At 39.1% G+C, this 19,370-nt stretch overlaps 1 protein-coding gene across 1 annotated transcript in view; it reads right to left on the bottom strand.

Annotated features, from left to right (window-relative positions):
- Positions 1 to 19,370, bottom strand: part of Ush2a (usherin) — a 692,185-nt gene that overhangs the window by 170,358 nt on the left and 502,457 nt on the right. The window contains exons 47-48 of the mRNA XM_013066500.3: positions 12,449 to 12,647; positions 8,175 to 8,343 (exon numbers count right to left, since the gene is read on the bottom strand). Coding sequence (XP_012921954.2) covers positions 8,175 to 8,343; positions 12,449 to 12,647 — 368 coding nt within the window. The remainder of the gene's footprint in view (positions 1 to 8,174; positions 8,344 to 12,448; positions 12,648 to 19,370) is intronic.

The raw sequence follows: 19,370 nt of genomic DNA, 5'->3' as shown, positions 1-19,370 counted from the left end.
AAACCAATCACAAATGGCTCTTTTGAATGCTTCCATTCCTATAAGGTGCTGTGAGTGGCCAATTCTGAGATAAAGCAGGACTTGTGGTTGCCTAAGGTCGAGAGTGAACAGGATTAGGAAGTCAGGGCTCATGGGGTGCAGAGTCTCAGCCTGGGAGGACAAAGTGATCTCGGGAGCGATGGTGTGGACAGCTGTGGAGCAGTGTGAGTACATTCAATGCCACAGGCATGCGCCTAAAATTTGTTAAGATGGTAAATTTTATGTTAAGTTTATTTTCCTGTTGTAAAAGATCCAGTCTCATAAAAAAGAAAATAAATACTGTAGCTCAATGTCTGTTTTCAGAGACCATTTTCCTACCTTCCAGAAACATGGCGGTCTCCTGAGCAGTGAAAAAGATATCTCTACTTTCCAGGGAACAAATGACAGGACAGTCAGTGGCCCCTGCCCCGGGAACTGCCAAGGTCTGCGCACATGTGGAAGATACTACAGCTCAGAAAAAGAAGAAGTCAGACTAAATTGAGAGCATTTAAAGATGAGAATAAGGACACTGCTACGTGTGGTCTATACAAGGGCAATGGTTAATGTCTATACGACAAGCGGATCTGGGAGAGTATTGGCTCTGCTTTAGCAAGAGAGATGGAATCGCAAAAGGAAAAGGACCACTTGTGACAGAAGAGCACCTCCCTGACCATACCGGCCCTTCATGTACAAAAGAAATTTGCATGCGATTGTAAGGCAGGAGGCTGGGTACTCCTTTGTGAACAGGTGAATGCTACTGCATCCAGAGTGGCTGGTTGTTGTGGGGATAGGATGAGTTCAGCTCAGTTTGCCACCACTGTCTTCTCTCTTGAAATTTCCACAGCACGCAGGCTTGGCTCTGCCTTTTGTCATGGGACCATGCACAGTGAAGGCCTTTGCTGGATGCCAGCCCAATTCTCTTGGACATCCCAGCCTCAAGAACCAAGAGCCAGATAAATAGCTGTGGCTTAGAAGGAGCCAGTCTGTGGTACCTGTCACAGCTGCAGGAAATGGATTACAAGAGTACATCACTGACACAGGGAGAACCTCATCCGTCACAAACTCTACCAGTTTTTCATCATTCCTCCCTAGGAGTAAACAAAATGTCTCAGTAATAGAAATTTCAACTACCTCTTTGATTATGCTTTTGTGTTTCTTTGCCCTCTCTTAAATCAACACATGTTTTGGTGTAAGGATTCCACTCCCAGCCACCACAGGGAGAAGATCCACTGCAGATCAAACCAGGATTAAAGCTGGGAACAGCCATTCTCTGAGACTCCCGGGAGAACAGTCCCCGTTCTGTAGACCGGTGATGCCACAGACACATTGCCTCTCGACCAACATCTGTCACCTAGAATCTGAGGGCAGAGACATTCAGATATGGGATGCACAGAACAAGCTAAACCTTAAGAGTGCTGGACGTGATTTTCTTGGTAATTTTTTCTTTTTAAAACATTTAAAAGCAGGCCGCAGATCTCACTGGGACGTCACCAGCTCCTGCATGCATTCTTTTTACAGTATCTTTCAATGTAGTTCTATGGCATATTATCACAGGTACAGATTCAGGTAACCATGGGTAAATCAGGATGCAGCACTCTTCTGTTACCACAGAGAAGTAGCACTGTTGTAATATTTTAAAAAGTGATATAGATCTATCATTTTAGAACACGTGTGTAGCATATAATGTTTACTCTCCTTGTGTGGAGTTGGCACATGTACATAACACATCTCAATTCCTGTTTTCATCGCCTCTCCCTTCTGTCTTTCTTCTCTCTCCCATTCTTGATCCCCTTCTCTTTTGAGAATGATCTTCCTCCCATTTCCTGTTATTTATCTTTTATTTTGCTATTTATTTATAATTTAGGTTTCTCAGGTAAGAGAAACCATATGATATTTAAGCTTGTGCATCTGATTTATTTCACTTAACATTATGGTCTCAAGGTGCATCCATTTTTCTACAAATGACTGAAGTTTATCTTTCTTCATGGCAGAGTAGTACTCTACTATGTATAAATATCACCTTTTCTTTATCCATTTGTCTATTGATGGACTATAGGCTTCAAGATTTAGCTATTATGAGTTGTTGTGCTATAAACATGAGTTTGCATGTATCACTGTAAAATGATGTCCTTAACTCTTTTGGGAAGATACCTAGAAAGGGATTAGCTGAGTTGAATAGAATTTCTAGTTTTAGCCTTTGAAGAATCTCCACACTGATTCCATAATGGTTGTAGTTATTTACACTCCGGCTAGTGGAGAAGGGCTCCTTTTTCCTTGCAGCCTCACCTGCATTTGTTATTATTTGGTTTTTTGATGATAGCCATTCTTTCTGAGGTAAGATGGAATCTCAATATTGTTTTAATTTGCATTTCTTTAGTGTCCAGTGACATTGAGCATTTCTTCATGTATTAGCCATTTGTATTTCTTCTGCAAAGTGTATTCATTTCACCTGCCAATTTTTTTGTTTGGGTCTTTTATTTGGGGGGGGTCTAATATTTTTGAGTTCTTTTAATATTCTAGATATGAGTCCTCTGTATGAAGAATATCTAGAAGCATTTTTCCCATTCTGTAGGTTGTCCCTTTACCCATGTTGGTTGCTTCTTTTGCTGCCCAGCTTTTTAATTCAATAGGATCCCATTAGTTCATTCTCAGTACTATTTCCCATGCAACCAGGGTTCTGTTTATTTTTTATTTTTTTGTCTTTTGTTTTTTTTTTGGTACTGGGGATTGAACTCGGGTCCTTGCGCTTGTGCAGCAGGCAGCGAAACCACTGAGCTAAATCCCCGGCCCACAGGGTTCTGTTTAAAAAGGCCTTGCCTATGCCTACGGCTTCAAGAATTTTACCTATTTTATCTTCCAGCAGGTTAAGTGTTTATGTTTTAAAATTTAGTTCTTTGTTCCATTTTGATTTCAGTTTAGTACATGGCGAGAGATATGTCTAGACTCGATCTTCTGCATGTGGAGGGTCAGTTTGCCCAGCACCCTTTATTATTAAAGGTCATCTTTCCACCAGTATTTTTGGACTCTTTATCAAAAATCAAATAGTCAAATGTGCTTGGCGTTGTTTCTGCATTCTGTATTCCGTTCCATTGATCCTCTTGACTGTTTTTGTATTCTGGTTATGCTCTTAAAATTAGCTCCAAATCTACTTTTAAGAAAGAGGCTACTGAATAACATGATCGATTGTATTCATATAGCTCTAGAAAGGACACACTGTTGGCTGTATTAGCCCTTGTAATATCTGTTCATTCCATCAAAAGAATGAACGGCTTGGGTCACACTTTGTCCTGGACTCCAGAGCCATGACTAAGACTGTGAGCCCTAACCTCCCTGTGGTTTCCAGCCCTAATGCCAGCCTCTCTCCCATCTCCAAGGCAGCTGCCTAAGCCAGAGCAGGTCTGCGCTCAGTGCTTTTCCAATTCTTTGCACTCAGACTGACCGTGTCTTTCTACATTCACTTTTGAGAGTTGTATCTCTCAAGTTTACAGAAATACCTTAATACTCACAGTTATGAACTGTAACTTTAGGGTGGTTAATAGAATGTGACCTCCCAGAGAGGTCCACACCCTCATTCCTGGGACTTGTGAAGATGTGATGCTATGTTACATAGCAAAGGACAACAAAGATAGCAGATAGAGCTGAGTTTGAGCATGTGATGGAGAAATGGTTAGTTGGCATGCATGAGGGAGACCCGAAGGACCGGGAGCCAAAGAATATGGGCAGCTCTGGATGGTGGGAAAGATGAGAAGATGTGGTCTGTTCCCCAGAAGGGAATGCTCTGCTGGGGACACCTTGATGCTGCCTCAGTGACACCTATTTAAACTTCTGACTTTGAGCAGCATGGGACACATTTGTGATGTTTTCAGCCATTACATTTGTATTTGTTAAAACACTAATATATCGAGATATTTGATTTCCTCTTTAAGAGTTCACTTTCATTCAATGGTTGATCCTTCTTTTATGTCCACGGTCTTGAAAAATGTGTTCCTTCTGTTTTTCAGCAGTGGCAGTACTGAATGGACACAAAGTCTCCGAATACCTATTTGTGAGAAGAGAGTGTGTCTTCCAGGGCCTCGATGCTAGGCTCTAGCACCACACAAAATGCCAAGACTCTCTCCTCAAGGGTTGCAGGTTGAATGGGCAGAAGTCAATTTAAAGGATTGCTACTTCTGAAAGAGCCAGTGAGGTCCTTGGTCTCAAAGGCTCTCAGTGGCCGTTAGACACGTGACTCTTATGCTCCATTATTACAAACATGAAAGACAATGAATTTGGGGATTCCAGCTCATCAGCTCAATGGACATTTGAGATATTAGCCTCCCACTAATATTCTTAGTTTAAGTCACTCGATGCAGCTCAAACATCTAGGAAGTGAATGAAATGGGATGTGAATGGAGGCAGTCTCACTCCAGAAACCATGCCCACCAATTGTTCAGCATCAAACCATCAAACACGATACAATATTTTAGAATGAGATCATCTAACACTTAGTGTCTGAAACACTCTGACACTGTCACTTTTCACTCACACTTTCACTCAGTAGCACCCCATATGCTGGCGGGCAGAGAAGAAACTGTACACAACTCTACTGGGCAAAGAAGCAGTTCTTTGAAAGCCTCTTTTAAGTGTAACAAATATTAACTGGTTTACATATTTTGTATTTCCCTCACTCCCTCTGAATCATATTCAGTTATTGTCAGAAGAAAAGGCCTCATAACAAGAGATGTAGATAGTATCAGTGAGAAATAAAATGATTTTTTCCTTAAAAAGGGTATTAGACATAAGATACAAGGATCAGTCACCTTCTCATTAACCTCTCAAAATGAATCTATTTCAGGCTGGGCTTGAAAATATTTTCTCTCTAAAAGCTACCATGCAGTCTAACAGTTAATTGTTATTCTTATCAAAGAATGACCCACATTAACATTTAGTTGGGGTCATTAGCATATTTATAAAAAAGTGTGTGTGTGGGGGGTAACGAGCATTCTTTTCTCTGCTGCTCTTTGTTATGAAGGAAAGTGCAGAGAAAAAAGGAAGTAAATATTATTAACCAATATTTCAAGCTCATCTACAAATATCAAAATGCCTATTCCCATCTCAGCCTTGAAACTGGCAGACTACAGATTGGATTTTAATTACATTTAGATAGAAGATGGCTTGGGATCACTATGTTTCCTTTTGTGGCATAAACAGCCTTAAACTAGTTAACAAAGATTGGGGGCTGAGGATAGAGGTCATGGAAAGATCTCTTCATTGGGTGCACTGAGATGAAGGATTGGAGCGAACACCATCTTTGATTATTCCACAAAACTGTGGGCTTCTTTTCCCTCTTGACAGCATGGTACACATTCTGATACTGTGAAAGGTGAAATACTTAGAAAAAATCTAAATGTGGGACATCCTCAACAGTTTGGTAGATACTAAAATGCTTTCGAACCAGGTAAGCATGTGTGCCTGTGTGTGCGTGTGTGTGTGTGTGTACAGATAATGGAGATATTAACTCTTGTGTTAAAAATCAGTCATTAATAGAGTATTAATAAGAGACTCATGGGCTTCCATGGCTTATTACATTTTGGGGGAAAACGTTCACTTTATTTTGAAATAAAACAAAAGTAGATTGTGTTCTTAGTTCTAAAGCTGACACTGCTAGGATTGGAAAAGGAGCAGACAGAGTTCAACAGCTAAAGAACTGACACATGCAAGCATGTCTTTCACATTAATTTTTAAGGGACAAAGGGTATTTTTCTGGGCTTGAACAGTTTATTGCAAATCATGTGATCAAAAATATTCATGTGATTTTGAGATGAAAACGCTATCGTGTAGTTGCACATGGAGAAAAGCTGCATGTGGTCGAAAGGTATGAGGAATGGTAAGAATGAAACAGGAAATGCCAACCTAATTCCTAGAATTTTTAACCTGGTTATTTGCAGGGAAGGGAAGGTGAAAATAAATACATGAAAATACCCCAAATGTAAATTTTTGGAGTACACAAAACATTTCACAATATTTGATTAATTGTTAACAATTCTGAGCTATAATTCAGTAAAGAAGTTAACACTTTTTTTTTTTTTTATAAAACTCTCATTTCCATCAACCTATTTTCTTAGTTGGAAAATCTGTCAAGAGTGATTTAGCTATAGAAGTATTTTGGTGGAGAATCAGAAATAACAGCACTGCTATAAAGACCAGCTTTTCCCTATGGATTGCAAGGAGAATATGGCATGAGCAGGTTCTCTGTCTTGAGTAGACCTGCATCACACCTTCCATTTTTCTCCAGTATTCTGCAGAAGAGATACTGGGCCAAACAGTTTCTCATCCCACATTCTTTGGTTGGATATATTTATACAAAACAAAAGGAACACTAAAATATCAATGCCCAAATTACCCAAGTAGCAGGCTTCAATCTCATGGGAAAGGAGCTATCTCAGAACAGTCAGCTTTCCTAGGGTCTCAGAAAAACTTAGCTCTCTTCTCTGCTTCCCATATTCATTTTCTGCACTTTAAGGAATACATCAGTAATAAGCTTAGGGTTTAGGAAAATACCTGTATTTTCAATGGCTTTTCCAGGATAGACAGAAACTGACGGCGATAGTCATGAGAATGTTTAGAAGTCTACAGTAGTTATTTTTAAAATGTTAACAAATATTAGCACATTTTGGCTAAAGAGACAGTAAAGTGCTCAGAAGACCAGAGTGTAGGGAGCCACGCCTGCATTCCCACTGCAGCCCTTCACAGACGCTTATTTACCTCTGTGAATGTGGGTGTTGCTCATCCTCTCCGAGCCCACTTTCTCACTTATGAACTGTACATAAGCACCATTTTCTGAAGTTGTGAAGATTATACATGTAAGTATTATATCACCTGCAAAGCCATGAAACATAGAGCCTAGCTGAGACTTAGCATTTTATAAATGCCAGTTATTTTTTTTTTTTTTTTGGTACCGGGGATCGAACTCTGGTCCTTGTGCTTGCAAGGCAGGCGGCAGAACCACTGAGCTAAATCCCCAGCCCACTGCCAGTTATTGTTGTCATTGTCCTTGGATACATTCACCGGCCATTGCTTTTGTCACTGAAATTTGGAGAGAAATGGCTAGTTCGGTTAGTCGATAGAATCAAAAGGGAGGGTGGATCCTACTTGTTACCTTCTGCCCCAACCCTCCTTCCCCCGCCTGACCTAGAATGAGGATACTGCCAGTGGACTCCAATTCTCAGATAAAAGGAATTTGTAGTTATAATCTATGCATGCACAATCAATGCTGAAACAGAAATATTCTGAGGAAGAAGAAAATATTTCCAGGAAATGGGATGGTTAGTGATTCATATATTTGATGGTGAAAATATTGAGCCATGAGAATAAAACAAAGCAGTAAGACATAGTTAACTGGCCAGATCTCTAGATACATTTCTTAGGGAGGTAACTGTGTTAGCCATCGGGCAAGGCAGGCACTATCAGGGGTAAACTCCTATACTCACAAAGCCATTATCTCTTCACGACTACTAGCTAATCTTCAAAGTTGGTTTTCATTTTTCAGCTGAACTAAGGGTGTTTGGAGAAACATACAAGGCACCAACCCAAATCATCAAGTTCTGACCCATTTTTTTCAGGGGACCTGGAGTGAACCATGCTAATTACAATGCGCTGTTCTCTGCCCAGTCATTGGCATCCACCATCATGTTTTGTACAAGTGCTCATGACCTCAAATTGAGCATGCTCAGAAGTGTGTCCATTTCTACACATGATGATGAGTCTTCCCTGTATAAATAGGTATAAGTGTCCCTGTGAAAGGCCCTTGCTTGCTCTGTCTGGGGAGAACACTGCCTTGAGACTTACTTCTTGTGCCCTCCTTACACATTGTAAGCAGTGAACCACTCTCCACCCTCTATCTCCTAGCTGTGCGGATTGCTTTGTGCTCACCAAGAGGTGAACTGACTACGTCCTTTCATAAGAGACTGTAAGTCTCTGGTGGTCTTTCTTTGGTTTCTACATAGTCTTGCTTACATTTCAATGATGTTGAAACAAATTATATTTAATGCAGGTCATTTGATATGGGTTCCCAGTTTACTTTTTGTTGGGAAAGTTCTTGAAATAGTTGACATGAACCATGCTTTTATGTTTTCAATGTTCCCAAGTTATTGAGGACACCCAGCAATAATCCTCACCTGGTAGTATTTTAGCATAATACCCATAGCAGCACTCATGGTTGGGCTGGGCCTCTTGTATTCTGCCACCACAACAAACTGCAGTGGAATTTGGAAGGAATGGGATATACTTTTCTTCACAGCAGTGGTATCCAGGCTGGGGCTCGTAGAGAACTCCATTGCAACAAACCTGAATGTTCAGAATCAGTTTTCAAAAGATACCAGTTAAATTAAGAGTACTATATGCCATGCAATATAAATATTTCTTATAGATTCTTGATCTGAGATCACATCATTCACAATTCATGGGTTTAAAATGTATTTTCCAGCATCATTCAAATTCTGTAAATATTATTTGATACACTGCAGCTTGTTTTTTAGCTTTCAGACATACTTTGTTCTCTACCAGGATACCCTATAAATAATAATTACCTTTGAATCTCAGTGATTCAACATTAAGATGTTCAGAATTGGTAATGAACATTTTTGTTCATATATATGTATTTATTTTAATGATTGTATGGACATGTATGAAAAATGTCTCTCATTGATCTTTTTAAAAATAAATTGAATTTTCCTGATAATTTATGATTATTTATTTATGAACCAATCTTCAGACAAAGTAATCTCAACAAAGACCAAAATACACACACACACACACACACAGACACACACACACACACAACACTTACATCATAAAGTAACACATTTAAAAAAGGAAATTTATATGGAAATTAATTTTCAAAAGCCTTTTTACATCTGTGTTTTCTCCAGGAGTTGTGGAAGAAATTATGTGCTTGAACAATCAAATCATTATTTGCATATTCCCTTCAGGCCATAGAGACTGACATGTTGTATATACAACAAATCAAACACGGAATAGTTCCCAAAATGTGGCCTCAGAACCTCTTCTCAGCGTAAGTTGCATTAATTAGGTGCATACTTCCCGTGGCAGGTAAAATCAATTTAAGAGTCCTTCTCCTTTTCCTTTTTGTTCATTGCTACCTCCGGTGTATACCAACATTTGAACCAAGTTCAACACAGTAAATGCACAATGTAGCATCTCTAAGTCTTCAACAGGGACAGTAGCTCAGCAGTTCACCCCCTCGCAAAAGTCACCTAAAGCAAAGAATTCGGGCTCATTTGCAAAGGACAGCTCCGCTCTCTCAGCTGTAATAAATTTATTTTTCCTGGGATTAGTTGTTATCAATGAAGACTCAGAATCAGTCAAATGCCAAGGATAAATTAGTTGACTCCTGCTACCTCCAGTGTCATATTCTGTGTGAAAAGGTGAAAAGTACACTTCGCAATTATGTCCCACTTATAAGAGTGAAGTGAGAAATCTTCTCTGTGCTCATTTGGGATTTAGGAATGCTGGTCAGGGTAATCTTTTACTCATATCCACTCATTTCCCTCGTGTTTTATGGCAGTGACCTATAGTCTTGGCATTTGTTGTTTGATCTTAAAGTACTTACTGAAGTATCATTCACATACAGTGTGTTTTGGGACATATAAGCACATTCACAGTCTTTTCTTTCAGGAAACACACCCAGGACTTATCACCCTGAAACTCTGTGGAGTAAGGAGTCACTAGGCTGTTGACACCCCTCCATTCATTCTCAGCATCCTTCTCAGGCTTCTTCAGCAATGAGAATCTCGTCCCTTTCTTCTCCCCTGGTCTGGCGTAGATTCCTGATGGGTTCCCAAAATAATGATTTTCTGCAATTATTTCTCTTGGGGAGGTCTAACCCTAAACGGTGTTTTCTAGTCTTCTACTTCAGCCTTCAAGGTCATTGTCTCACAAGGCATAAACAGAAATTTCAGTAACTTGAGCTGGTTCATCTGGAGCATTTCCACAGAGGAGGTCATTTCCTTGCTCGCTGGTTTTCAGAAGCAGTTTACGTAATCAAATGGAGTCTCCAATCGTGGTCCTTGGAGCAGACGCAGAAGCATCACTTGGGAACATGCTAGAAATGCACGTTCTTGGGCCAGGGATTTAGCTCAGTGGCGCCATGCCTGACTTGCAAGCACAAGGTCCTGAGTTCAATCCCTGGTACCACAAAAAGAAAAAGAAAAGAAAAGAAAAGAAATGCACGTTCTCTCGGTCCAGTCAAGACTATTGAATCAGAGTTTGTTTTCACAAACCCCCTGGGGCTGGTGTTCCCTGGGATTTGAGAGCCACACTGCAATCATGTGGTGAAACTGGAAGTTGTATTTTGGTCCCATTGGTATTTATACGGACTTAGCCATGAGCTTCTCAGACTCGCAATAAAAACTTCTTTCCTACTTCTCTACAGCCTCACTCCAAGAAATACATATTTGTGCCCCACCAAGTCAACATTTGCAAACAAGACTTTTCTCTTAAGATTTTAATTGATTTCATTTATTCTGTTTCACTGACAATACCGATGTTACCTCTGAAGTCCTCAGGATAAAAATAAGACTTTTAAAGTCATCATTAAATTTGCCTCCCTTTTGATCACGTGTAGCATCTATATTACAAGAACGGTGCAATGCGACGTTTCTCTCCAAGCGTATTAGATGAACGTTCCCTTAATCCCTTTGCTAAATGTTCAGCTTTGCTTCATTTTTCCCCGTTCCTCAGTTTACACGTATCCTCTATCAAAGGTGATTTGTTTTGTCTTTTAGTAGAGTAGTTGACTGTGCCTTGATCTTTCCTTTTGCCCTTCAGTGTTGGGGAGGGGACCCAGAGCCTTCACACTGAGGTCTATGTCCAGTCTGCATTTTAAATTTCTATTTTGAGACAGGGTCTTGCTAAGCCCTCAAGTCATCCAGGCTGGGCTCAAACTTGTGACCTCTCTGCCTCAGCCTCCTGGAAGGCAGGGATTGCAGGCATGCTCTACCACACTTGACTGTCTTTTCTCCTCATCTTAATCATGCCTTTGGGTGATTCAAAATTAGACTAAATAGCTCCTTGTTATTCTTAAGAATCTTGCATTCAGGAATATTACACCAAGTAGTCACTTATTTGGTGTAAAGACTCATTAAATCTCTTTGAAAGTTTAAACTCCAGTTTTGATATCAAAGTGTAAAGAAAGGCAGAAGTAACTTCATAAATAATTTAGCCTGAACATATGGAAATTTTTGCCAAGTATTATGCTTTATTAATACTCTGTTATGGTCTATTAATTTTTTCTTCACCCCATGACATCTCTATTTTAATTTAATATAGACATTTTAAGAGCATTTTACCTTTTAATGTTTTAGAGCAAACTTAAAGTAAGACATTATATTTCCTAATTGTATTCTACTTTAGCTTTCATTTAACCACTACAGGTAAAAGTTTATATTTTATACAAATCTAAACTACTTTGATATTTTTTTTGCCACAATCAGTTTTCATTTTGATGAATATATTGCTCTCTGAATGGGGCAAATCTTAGTTTTAATGCCTGTGTCTATACAACTATTTTCTGCTTGCCAGCTTCTCATTGGATAGGATATACAAGCATAATAGAAGCTAAAAAATTTAGATGTGAAGTCTGTGTTTTGCCTAACATTTTTTCAAATTTTCTTTCTTTCTCATTGGAAAATATTTTTAATGAGCAAATTTATTTCATCATTTTTCCTCTCAGTAAAAGTATGTTCATCAGACACAGCATATTTAGTAGCTTAAAGTACTGTATAACTTAAATATAATATCAATTTTGGAGACTGTCAGTAACTCACTTTCCTAACTACTGAGTTATTTTGCAATGACTCTTATGAATTCAGTAGTAGTTTTAGTCATTGAATATGTGAAGTTATTGATAAATATGAACGTTATTTCATTAAATGAAATCATATCTTCAAACTAAGGATTTTTCTGTGTCGTTTGTCAATAAAGGCCATTTACAAACTCCTCTGTCTGGCTGTATTATTGATCTTATTCCTAAACAGCAACTAATAGGAACATTAATCTACAAGTGGCCACACTTCTAAAATATTTCTGACAAACACAAAAGGCCCTGCTCACAGTCACTCATCAGGGTCCTGAAAACAAACAAACATTTGTAGCTGAATGGATTTGTTATAAAAAATTTCCAAGTCCCCCAGTCAAATACAAATTTGGGAGGCTCCATATCACTCTAAAAAGCTCATATTTCCTGCAAAGATGATAAAGAATGGGAAGGATAAAAAGGATGACAGAAAACATTCTTTCTTGTTCATGGGCTCTTGATATAACAGTAGTAGAAACATTTACTGTGATAACACATGATATAAGAAACAAAGGATTTTTCCAGGAATGTTTTGTGTGCAAAATACATTCCGCTGACTGGCCTGAGAAAACTTACCTTAGCTTCGGGAGAAAAGCAAATATGTCCACAGATATTTTTAGGTTTTGGGCACTTCACCACCTTGCAGAAGTCATTGCTGTGTTCCTCCATTAACTTCTGGGTTTTAGAGCATGGATGCCATGTTTTCCGTAAAAGATTATATCCAAGAATGATGCCTTTTGGCTTCCCTGGAGACACCCAATCAATTCGAAGGGATCTGCAGCAGATAGAATAATCGATACTTCTGAGAAGACAACATTTAACCTCACTGCTATCAGCCTCATCTACTTTTCAATTAATCTTCCAGATTGATCCAAAGCTTTATTCCATCAACAACTTCATAACTGCAAGATGGAAGGGACAGCTACTAATATATATTTAATGTACACAAATACATCTGTATACTCATATGTGTTCCTACCACACAAAACATATGAGTCAATAGAAACTATTTAAGCTTTGGGGAGAAGAGCACATGACAATAGCCCAGTGAGGGCTGGGGATTTAGCTCAGTGGTTCTGCCGCCTGCAAGCGCCAGGTCCCTAGTTAGATCCTGGGTACCAAAATAAAACAAAACAAAACAAAAACCAGACAATAATAGCTCAGTGGGCTCTCATTTTAAATTTAAAAGAAGAAAATGTCACTGTTTGTGACTAATCAGGAAAACCAGTAGAACATTTAGTTTGATAAGCAACAATAAGATCCAAACAACATAACCTGGACAATAGGGCAAAATCTGGCAAACCTAATCCCCATTTCACACCTTATTTACCACACCTCAGCTAGGAGTAATTACTATGACACAGAGCTACTCAAAGATGCAACGGAAGATAGCCACGGGATTCTTAGGAAATCTAGGTTTCCTCACAGCTTCTGCTTCCTTCCTTCGTTTTCCTTTCTGCTATACGGGATGTTTCAACTTTAGTATTCACCCCTTAGTGATTTGGAAAGTCCCTATGAACCACAAAGATGGCAACATGGGGTTTGATATCTTTGAGACACTGTCAATACCTATCTGCATCTCTTTGCTGAAGTCTCTATTGTTGGGTGTTTTCTTCTTCTTCTTCTTTTTTTTTTTTGGTACGGGGCAGGGATCGAACTTGGGACCTTGTACTTGCGAGGCAGGTGACAGAACCACTGAGCTAAATCCCTGGCCCATTTCCTTTTTTTTTTTTTTTTTTCTAGTACCAGGGATTGAACTCAGAAACTTTTTCTTGCCAGGCAGGGATGGTGCCAATGAGCTAAATCCTTGGCCCGGGTGTTTTCTTACTTATAGCCAAAATAAATGGCTAAATTGATAAAATCTTCAATACTATTAACTTCCTTCAAATGTACTTCACTTCAGCATATCCTCATTTTTGAACTGCCTAAATGGATTTATTTCTCCAATCATTCTTTCACTAACATGGTCAGATACGCTTTCTGGTCAGAAATAGAAGAATCGGAGAGTCCTATACTAAGATACCTTTACATCATCATATTCTTTAAAAAGATATTTAATTTTTAAAATATTGACACAATTTTATTTGAAATGCAGATATACTTTTTTGGGGGTTACAACTAGGCTGTAACATGAGACCAAAACTTCAGTGCATTTTGAATGATCTGTTAATCTTTCACTTATAAAAGGGAATGAGTCATCATGTAAAGCTGTTCACAGAGGAGATAATCCTGAATAAAGGGATTTACTCCCAGATGAATGTTACAGAACTTTAATTCTGCACTTTGGTCTACTTTCCAGAAAGACTGCTTCGATCACACACATGTGTTATCTTTAGCATTTCTTAATAAGCTCAGTAAGTAGAAAGTAGTCAAAGTTGTTAATAAAGCCCCAGAAATTCCCATGCTATCTTAGTGGACTATACTGTGGCAAATAAAGTCTTTTTTTTGAAATATAAAGATAATTACATAATAATAATCATACTTACATTATTGTTTTCAAAAAATGAATGAACTCTGACACTTGAGAGGAATACACTGTTTGTAATTCTGAAATTTCCATCCAAAACATTTAACCAATCATAGAATCTGTGTGGAAGGGGAGACAGCACATGGGAGCCTGGTCCCTATTCTTCAAAAGTCTTACTGTAAAAGTCTCACAATAACTTACATTGAACAATTTCCTACCATTGTGTAAAATAATACTTTAAATGTACCTTTTTTAAAAAAGAAGAAAAAAAACCTTATAGGATATTTTTGATCCTATCAGAATTCCAGGTGACATCTCATATAAGGAATTCAATTAAGCCCAAACATTTACATTAAAAAGTAGCAGTTATGATAAACCTTGACATTTTAATAGACTGCTAAAAAATTATTACTTCACTTTCTTGGGGGTACAAACATAACACATTCTAGTAATAAGTCTCTGTAGTTAGGAAATTAATGTCATCTAGGAGAGAACAGTTTCATAGGTTACTAGTATAGTCAGTGCTTTTATTCTGAAGTATCCAACTCTCAAGTTAATTTCATACTCTTCAGAGAGCTCTTTTGCATTTATCCCATAATCAACTATAGAAAAGACTACAATTAAGTGACATTCAAGGTTCTAACTTATCCACAAAAGCTAGTGAACTAGTAAGGTCCAGAGAATACTGCATGGAACACCATGCCATTTTGATTTTTTTAGGTGTGCAACGTAACTTCTAAGTGAGACTACTTACATTTCCTATGACAACATTAGCAGTTCAACATCTGAGGATTTGAATCAGTAACACAGAAGCAAATGATCAAAGCAGAGTAAGAGATTTAACACCTGTATGTTTCTCATTAGAATAAACTGGAGGGACCTGGGAAGTCTTTTGGATACGATTTGAAAATGAAAGACATTTCTGAGACATATGCACTATTATTAATGTGAGTAATGGTTTCATTGCTTTGATGCTTAAGAGTAAGTAGGAAGACCATCTTTAAGCACTGGGAATGAATCATAAATATTGGGTAAAATAAGCTGAAAACTTTTTGTATAGGTATGTTTAAGTGCATGAACTTGGGCATAACATAAACAGAACTTTATTTGCAGATTTTCCCAAGAAATAACTATAAGAGTTTATTTAGCTCTCAGAGCAGTAGAGATTGAAATTTAAATTACCTTAAATAGGTTCTGATAAAAGCTACCATGTCTACACGTATTAATACATGGAGTCATCGAGCGGTCATACACTCTGGTTGGGCATTTCTTTTTCACTCTGTTACACTGATAACAGACTTACTATTCAACTTCTGTTTCACAACATGATATCATGGCCACCAGCATAATGGTCACCACTTCAACTGTCAAAGACACATTATTGGGCTACACTAGTAACCCATGAGTGACTGAAAGTGATTTTGGGTTTTCTCTTATTTAGGAATTTCAATGATTGCTCCATGCTGGGGATGACAGGTGATGAGTTCCTCCATTTAAGAGTAGTAAGTTTCTCTCTTTTACAGGAAACATCAAGATGCTTCTAAGTTCTGAAATAACACCTATCACCCTAACCAGGCCCAACCAATAGAACTAGAGGGGAGTTTATGAAAGTACAAACTTTAATGAATATTTATTAGGTATCTAGTGGAAGCCAGAAGTCCTTCTATTCTTATCAGTGAACAAGAGAAATAAAGTCCCTTGTATCAAAACACATTTTTCTAGAGTGAAATGAACAGAACAATCATATAAATATACAGTGTATTAAGTCAGTGGCCTGAGAAAGCTTGAATTTTCCATGCAGAAATCTGAAGAAAGGGATGAGAAGAAGCAAGGGAAGTTTCCTGGTATAGGAAGTGAGATGTGCAAAGAACTTGAGCCCCCAAAGTGCTTGGCTTGTAGAAGGGACATCAAAGAATCCAGTAGCAAAGGAGGGCACAGAGTGAGACAGGAAGCTGGAGGAGGTCAGGCGGATGCTGGTAGGATGGGAAGGGAGATAGCAAGTCATGTGGGGCTCTGCAGCAGATTCAAATGGATTTGGACTCACTTTGAATGTGTTGGCCAATGAGTGGTGGTATCTGAGCTAACAAGAAAAGAAGAGTTATTTCCATAGTCCCTCTATCCGCCACTATTGCACACACCTACTTCATCACTCAGGGAAATTGGAAGCAGAGAAACTGGAAGCATTTGCATTTCACAGTCAATACTTACTGAGGGGCAGAAGTGTCTAAGCCATTCGGCTAGAGGGTGCCGTGGTGAGAGATGCAGGAGAGTTTGGCATGGGACCTTGGGTTTGGCAGTTTGTGTGAGTACAGAAAATATTCTTGCTTTCCAGGTAAAAGATTCTGATGGCCAGAAATGGAAGAGCAAAGCTTGCCATGGTAAGACTAGAGAACCACCATATTGAGCTGCAATGTGGCTCAGATGAGTGAGCTTCCCATAAGCCAAGTGGATGCTCAGCTTGGCTACCCAGTCGGAAGTTTGCCCAGGATGGTGGCCTTCTGAGAGGAGCAGGCTCCAGCTGGCGAAGTCCTTGGGATGTTTCCTCTGTTGGCAGTGCAAGAGATCAGCTATGAGGACAACACTCATATCAGGGATTTTAGCTCTGTAGAGACTCTCCTGGGACCTCTCAAGGAAAGCCGACATTTATCCAAGCCATCCCTGCCACATAGAGGGCTGCAACTGCCACCCAGTGATGACGGTGAAATAGTAATATCAGGAGGGACATATTTGGATGAAACGGAACAGAAGGGAAAGAGAGAGGAGGAGAGAGATAGCAAGCTACAGTCAGGCATGAGGCTGTGAAATGGTAGAAGCTTTGAGCTGGATGTGGGCCTAATATTTTGCTGGAGGTGGGATGGGCTTTTACATAGTTGACCATGAATCATAACTATCAAAGAAGGACTTATAACTGAAGATAATTTGAAAGTCAGAAGATGTTCTTGAGAGGCTTTAGGAATTGAGGAAAAGAGAGTGAGTGTATATTTAGGACAATAACTACTAAGTAAAAAGTACAGCTTTTCCCCTCTTTATATTTGATTGAATTAAGACAGCTCTGAAACTGTCGCTAGAAACTTAAATAATGAAGACATGAAGCAGGGTGATAATGACAAACATGGAAAAGGCCATATCTGAGAAGACACTTTAAAGGAAAATACATGCACATTGATGTCTGCTGAACTCAAAGGATCAAACAAGTTAAAGCTAGATGCCTTCTGTAACATGCAGGATTATGGGGTATTTTCAGAAGTGGATGTTGGCAAAGACAATGAATTGGTTGAGAATTGACTTCTGGCTCAAGGACAGGGAAGGGATGGTTGGATCATGGCATAAAATCGAAAGGCAACAGGAGATATGGAGCTGGAGTTTGGGGAGACGACAGAGGTCTGTGAGACTCAATGACTGAAACTATGGGAATGTTTGCAGTGTGTGAGCAGGAAAGTGAATCTTTCTGTGGAGGACACCCAGAATAAGCGAGTGGGTTCATAACAGAGCCAATAAAAGAAGCCAATGAGCAATTAAAGGCCACAATGAATTAGCAGGGAGAACTAACTGGATTTTGTTGGGAGGCCCAAAAGTCACCTTGGTGACTGAGCTGCTTCCTGGAGCTACGACAGGTGGAGAAGCTGGGTTTGAGCAGGAGAAGGAGGCGAGGGAAGGGAAGCAGTGGTGGCAGTTTCAGGAATAAGCTCCTTATTCTGCAGTCTCCTCAAACAATAAGTTCGATAATCAGGACTCATTGGCCATCAAAACATAACCTTTCCTAAAATCCACTTGTTGTAACCATCCAACAATGCTAAATATACTCCAAATTCTCTCTTTTAAGAGTTCTTCTTGTATCTTTCAAACATATAAATTCCACACTGAAAGGTGTTTTCATTTGTCCATACAAAGAGGGAGTTTGGAATACGAGTGAAGAAAATTTGATTTGATGTCAATATCTTAAAACCCAAAGTTTTCCCTATTAAAGGAAAAAAATAGCTTTTCAAAAATTTTCTTTTCACATAATTGTGAAATCAATAATTCCATTGAAGCCGTCAGCTACTGAAAAAAATATGGAGAGAAAAATAAAAAACCAAGAGATTCTCTGATATCTAATGCTACAGTATGAAATAAATAGGAGTCTGACAGTTTCACCTCAAACCTGGTGAGCCCACAAGGGAGGAACTCCTCATCTGTGAGCTCGGAGCACCTCTACCATGCTCTGGTCAAAGGCAGACAATCTGAAGATATAGGGGGACTCATGCCTGATGATGGCCATTTACCTGCAGTCAGGAACACTCAGGCTATGTTGCCATCACAGAGAGTTTTGAAAAGTTGGTGTATAAAATATCATCGGTGTCACTCAGTATATCGAGTCAAATTTTAAGGCAATTATTTGTGAGCATTGGAAAGATATAGTTCAGACTCCATTTCAACAACACAATCTCAAACTGATTTGGAACTGAAAATACTGCCATGGTTTCAATCCAAGGCAATAAAAGACATGATCTGCGTTCTCTGTGTGTGCTTTCCTTGGAGCATTATGCCTGGAAATGACGCATTTTGCAATACCAGCGTAATGTAATAAAATGTCTCCTTTGTTTATGTTCTTTTCTTGGCTTTTCCCTTTACAGGGAATAAATAAGTAAACTTCCTAGGCAGCCCAGTTCCCATGAAGCCGTCAGCTGGAGTGTCTGTCATATTTCAATGAAGGCTGGGGCCGGCCAGCTATCTCTGTCCAGCTCAGGCTCTATGCTCTCCAGGACCAGAATTAATGAATGAGCTATTGATTAAATTCCACTTTAGCAAATCCACCAAGGCAAATAAATGAACTACCCAGGGCACGTGTAGGCCATGGCCAGACATGTCTGGGCTATCGATCAGTAGTTAGTATTCTTTGGGGATACAGAAGCAGCGGATGATAATATGACAAGTATGGAAAGTGCAGTGTAGAAACAGTTTGTTTCTGGAGAAGCAGCTGATAAGACTAGAAGAGCCCATCTGATAATTCTCCATTTATGTACTGTGGCGTCTTTGGTTTATCTACTATAG

This window comes from Heterocephalus glaber, unplaced genomic scaffold, assembly GCF_053883595.1.
Source record: "Heterocephalus glaber isolate CG9 unplaced genomic scaffold, H.glaber_assembly_v1.0 deba00001067, whole genome shotgun sequence".
Taxonomy (NCBI): Eukaryota; Metazoa; Chordata; class Mammalia; order Rodentia; family Bathyergidae; genus Heterocephalus; species Heterocephalus glaber.
Note: the sequence above shows the minus strand (reverse complement) of the source record. Positions and strands in the feature narration are given on the sequence as shown.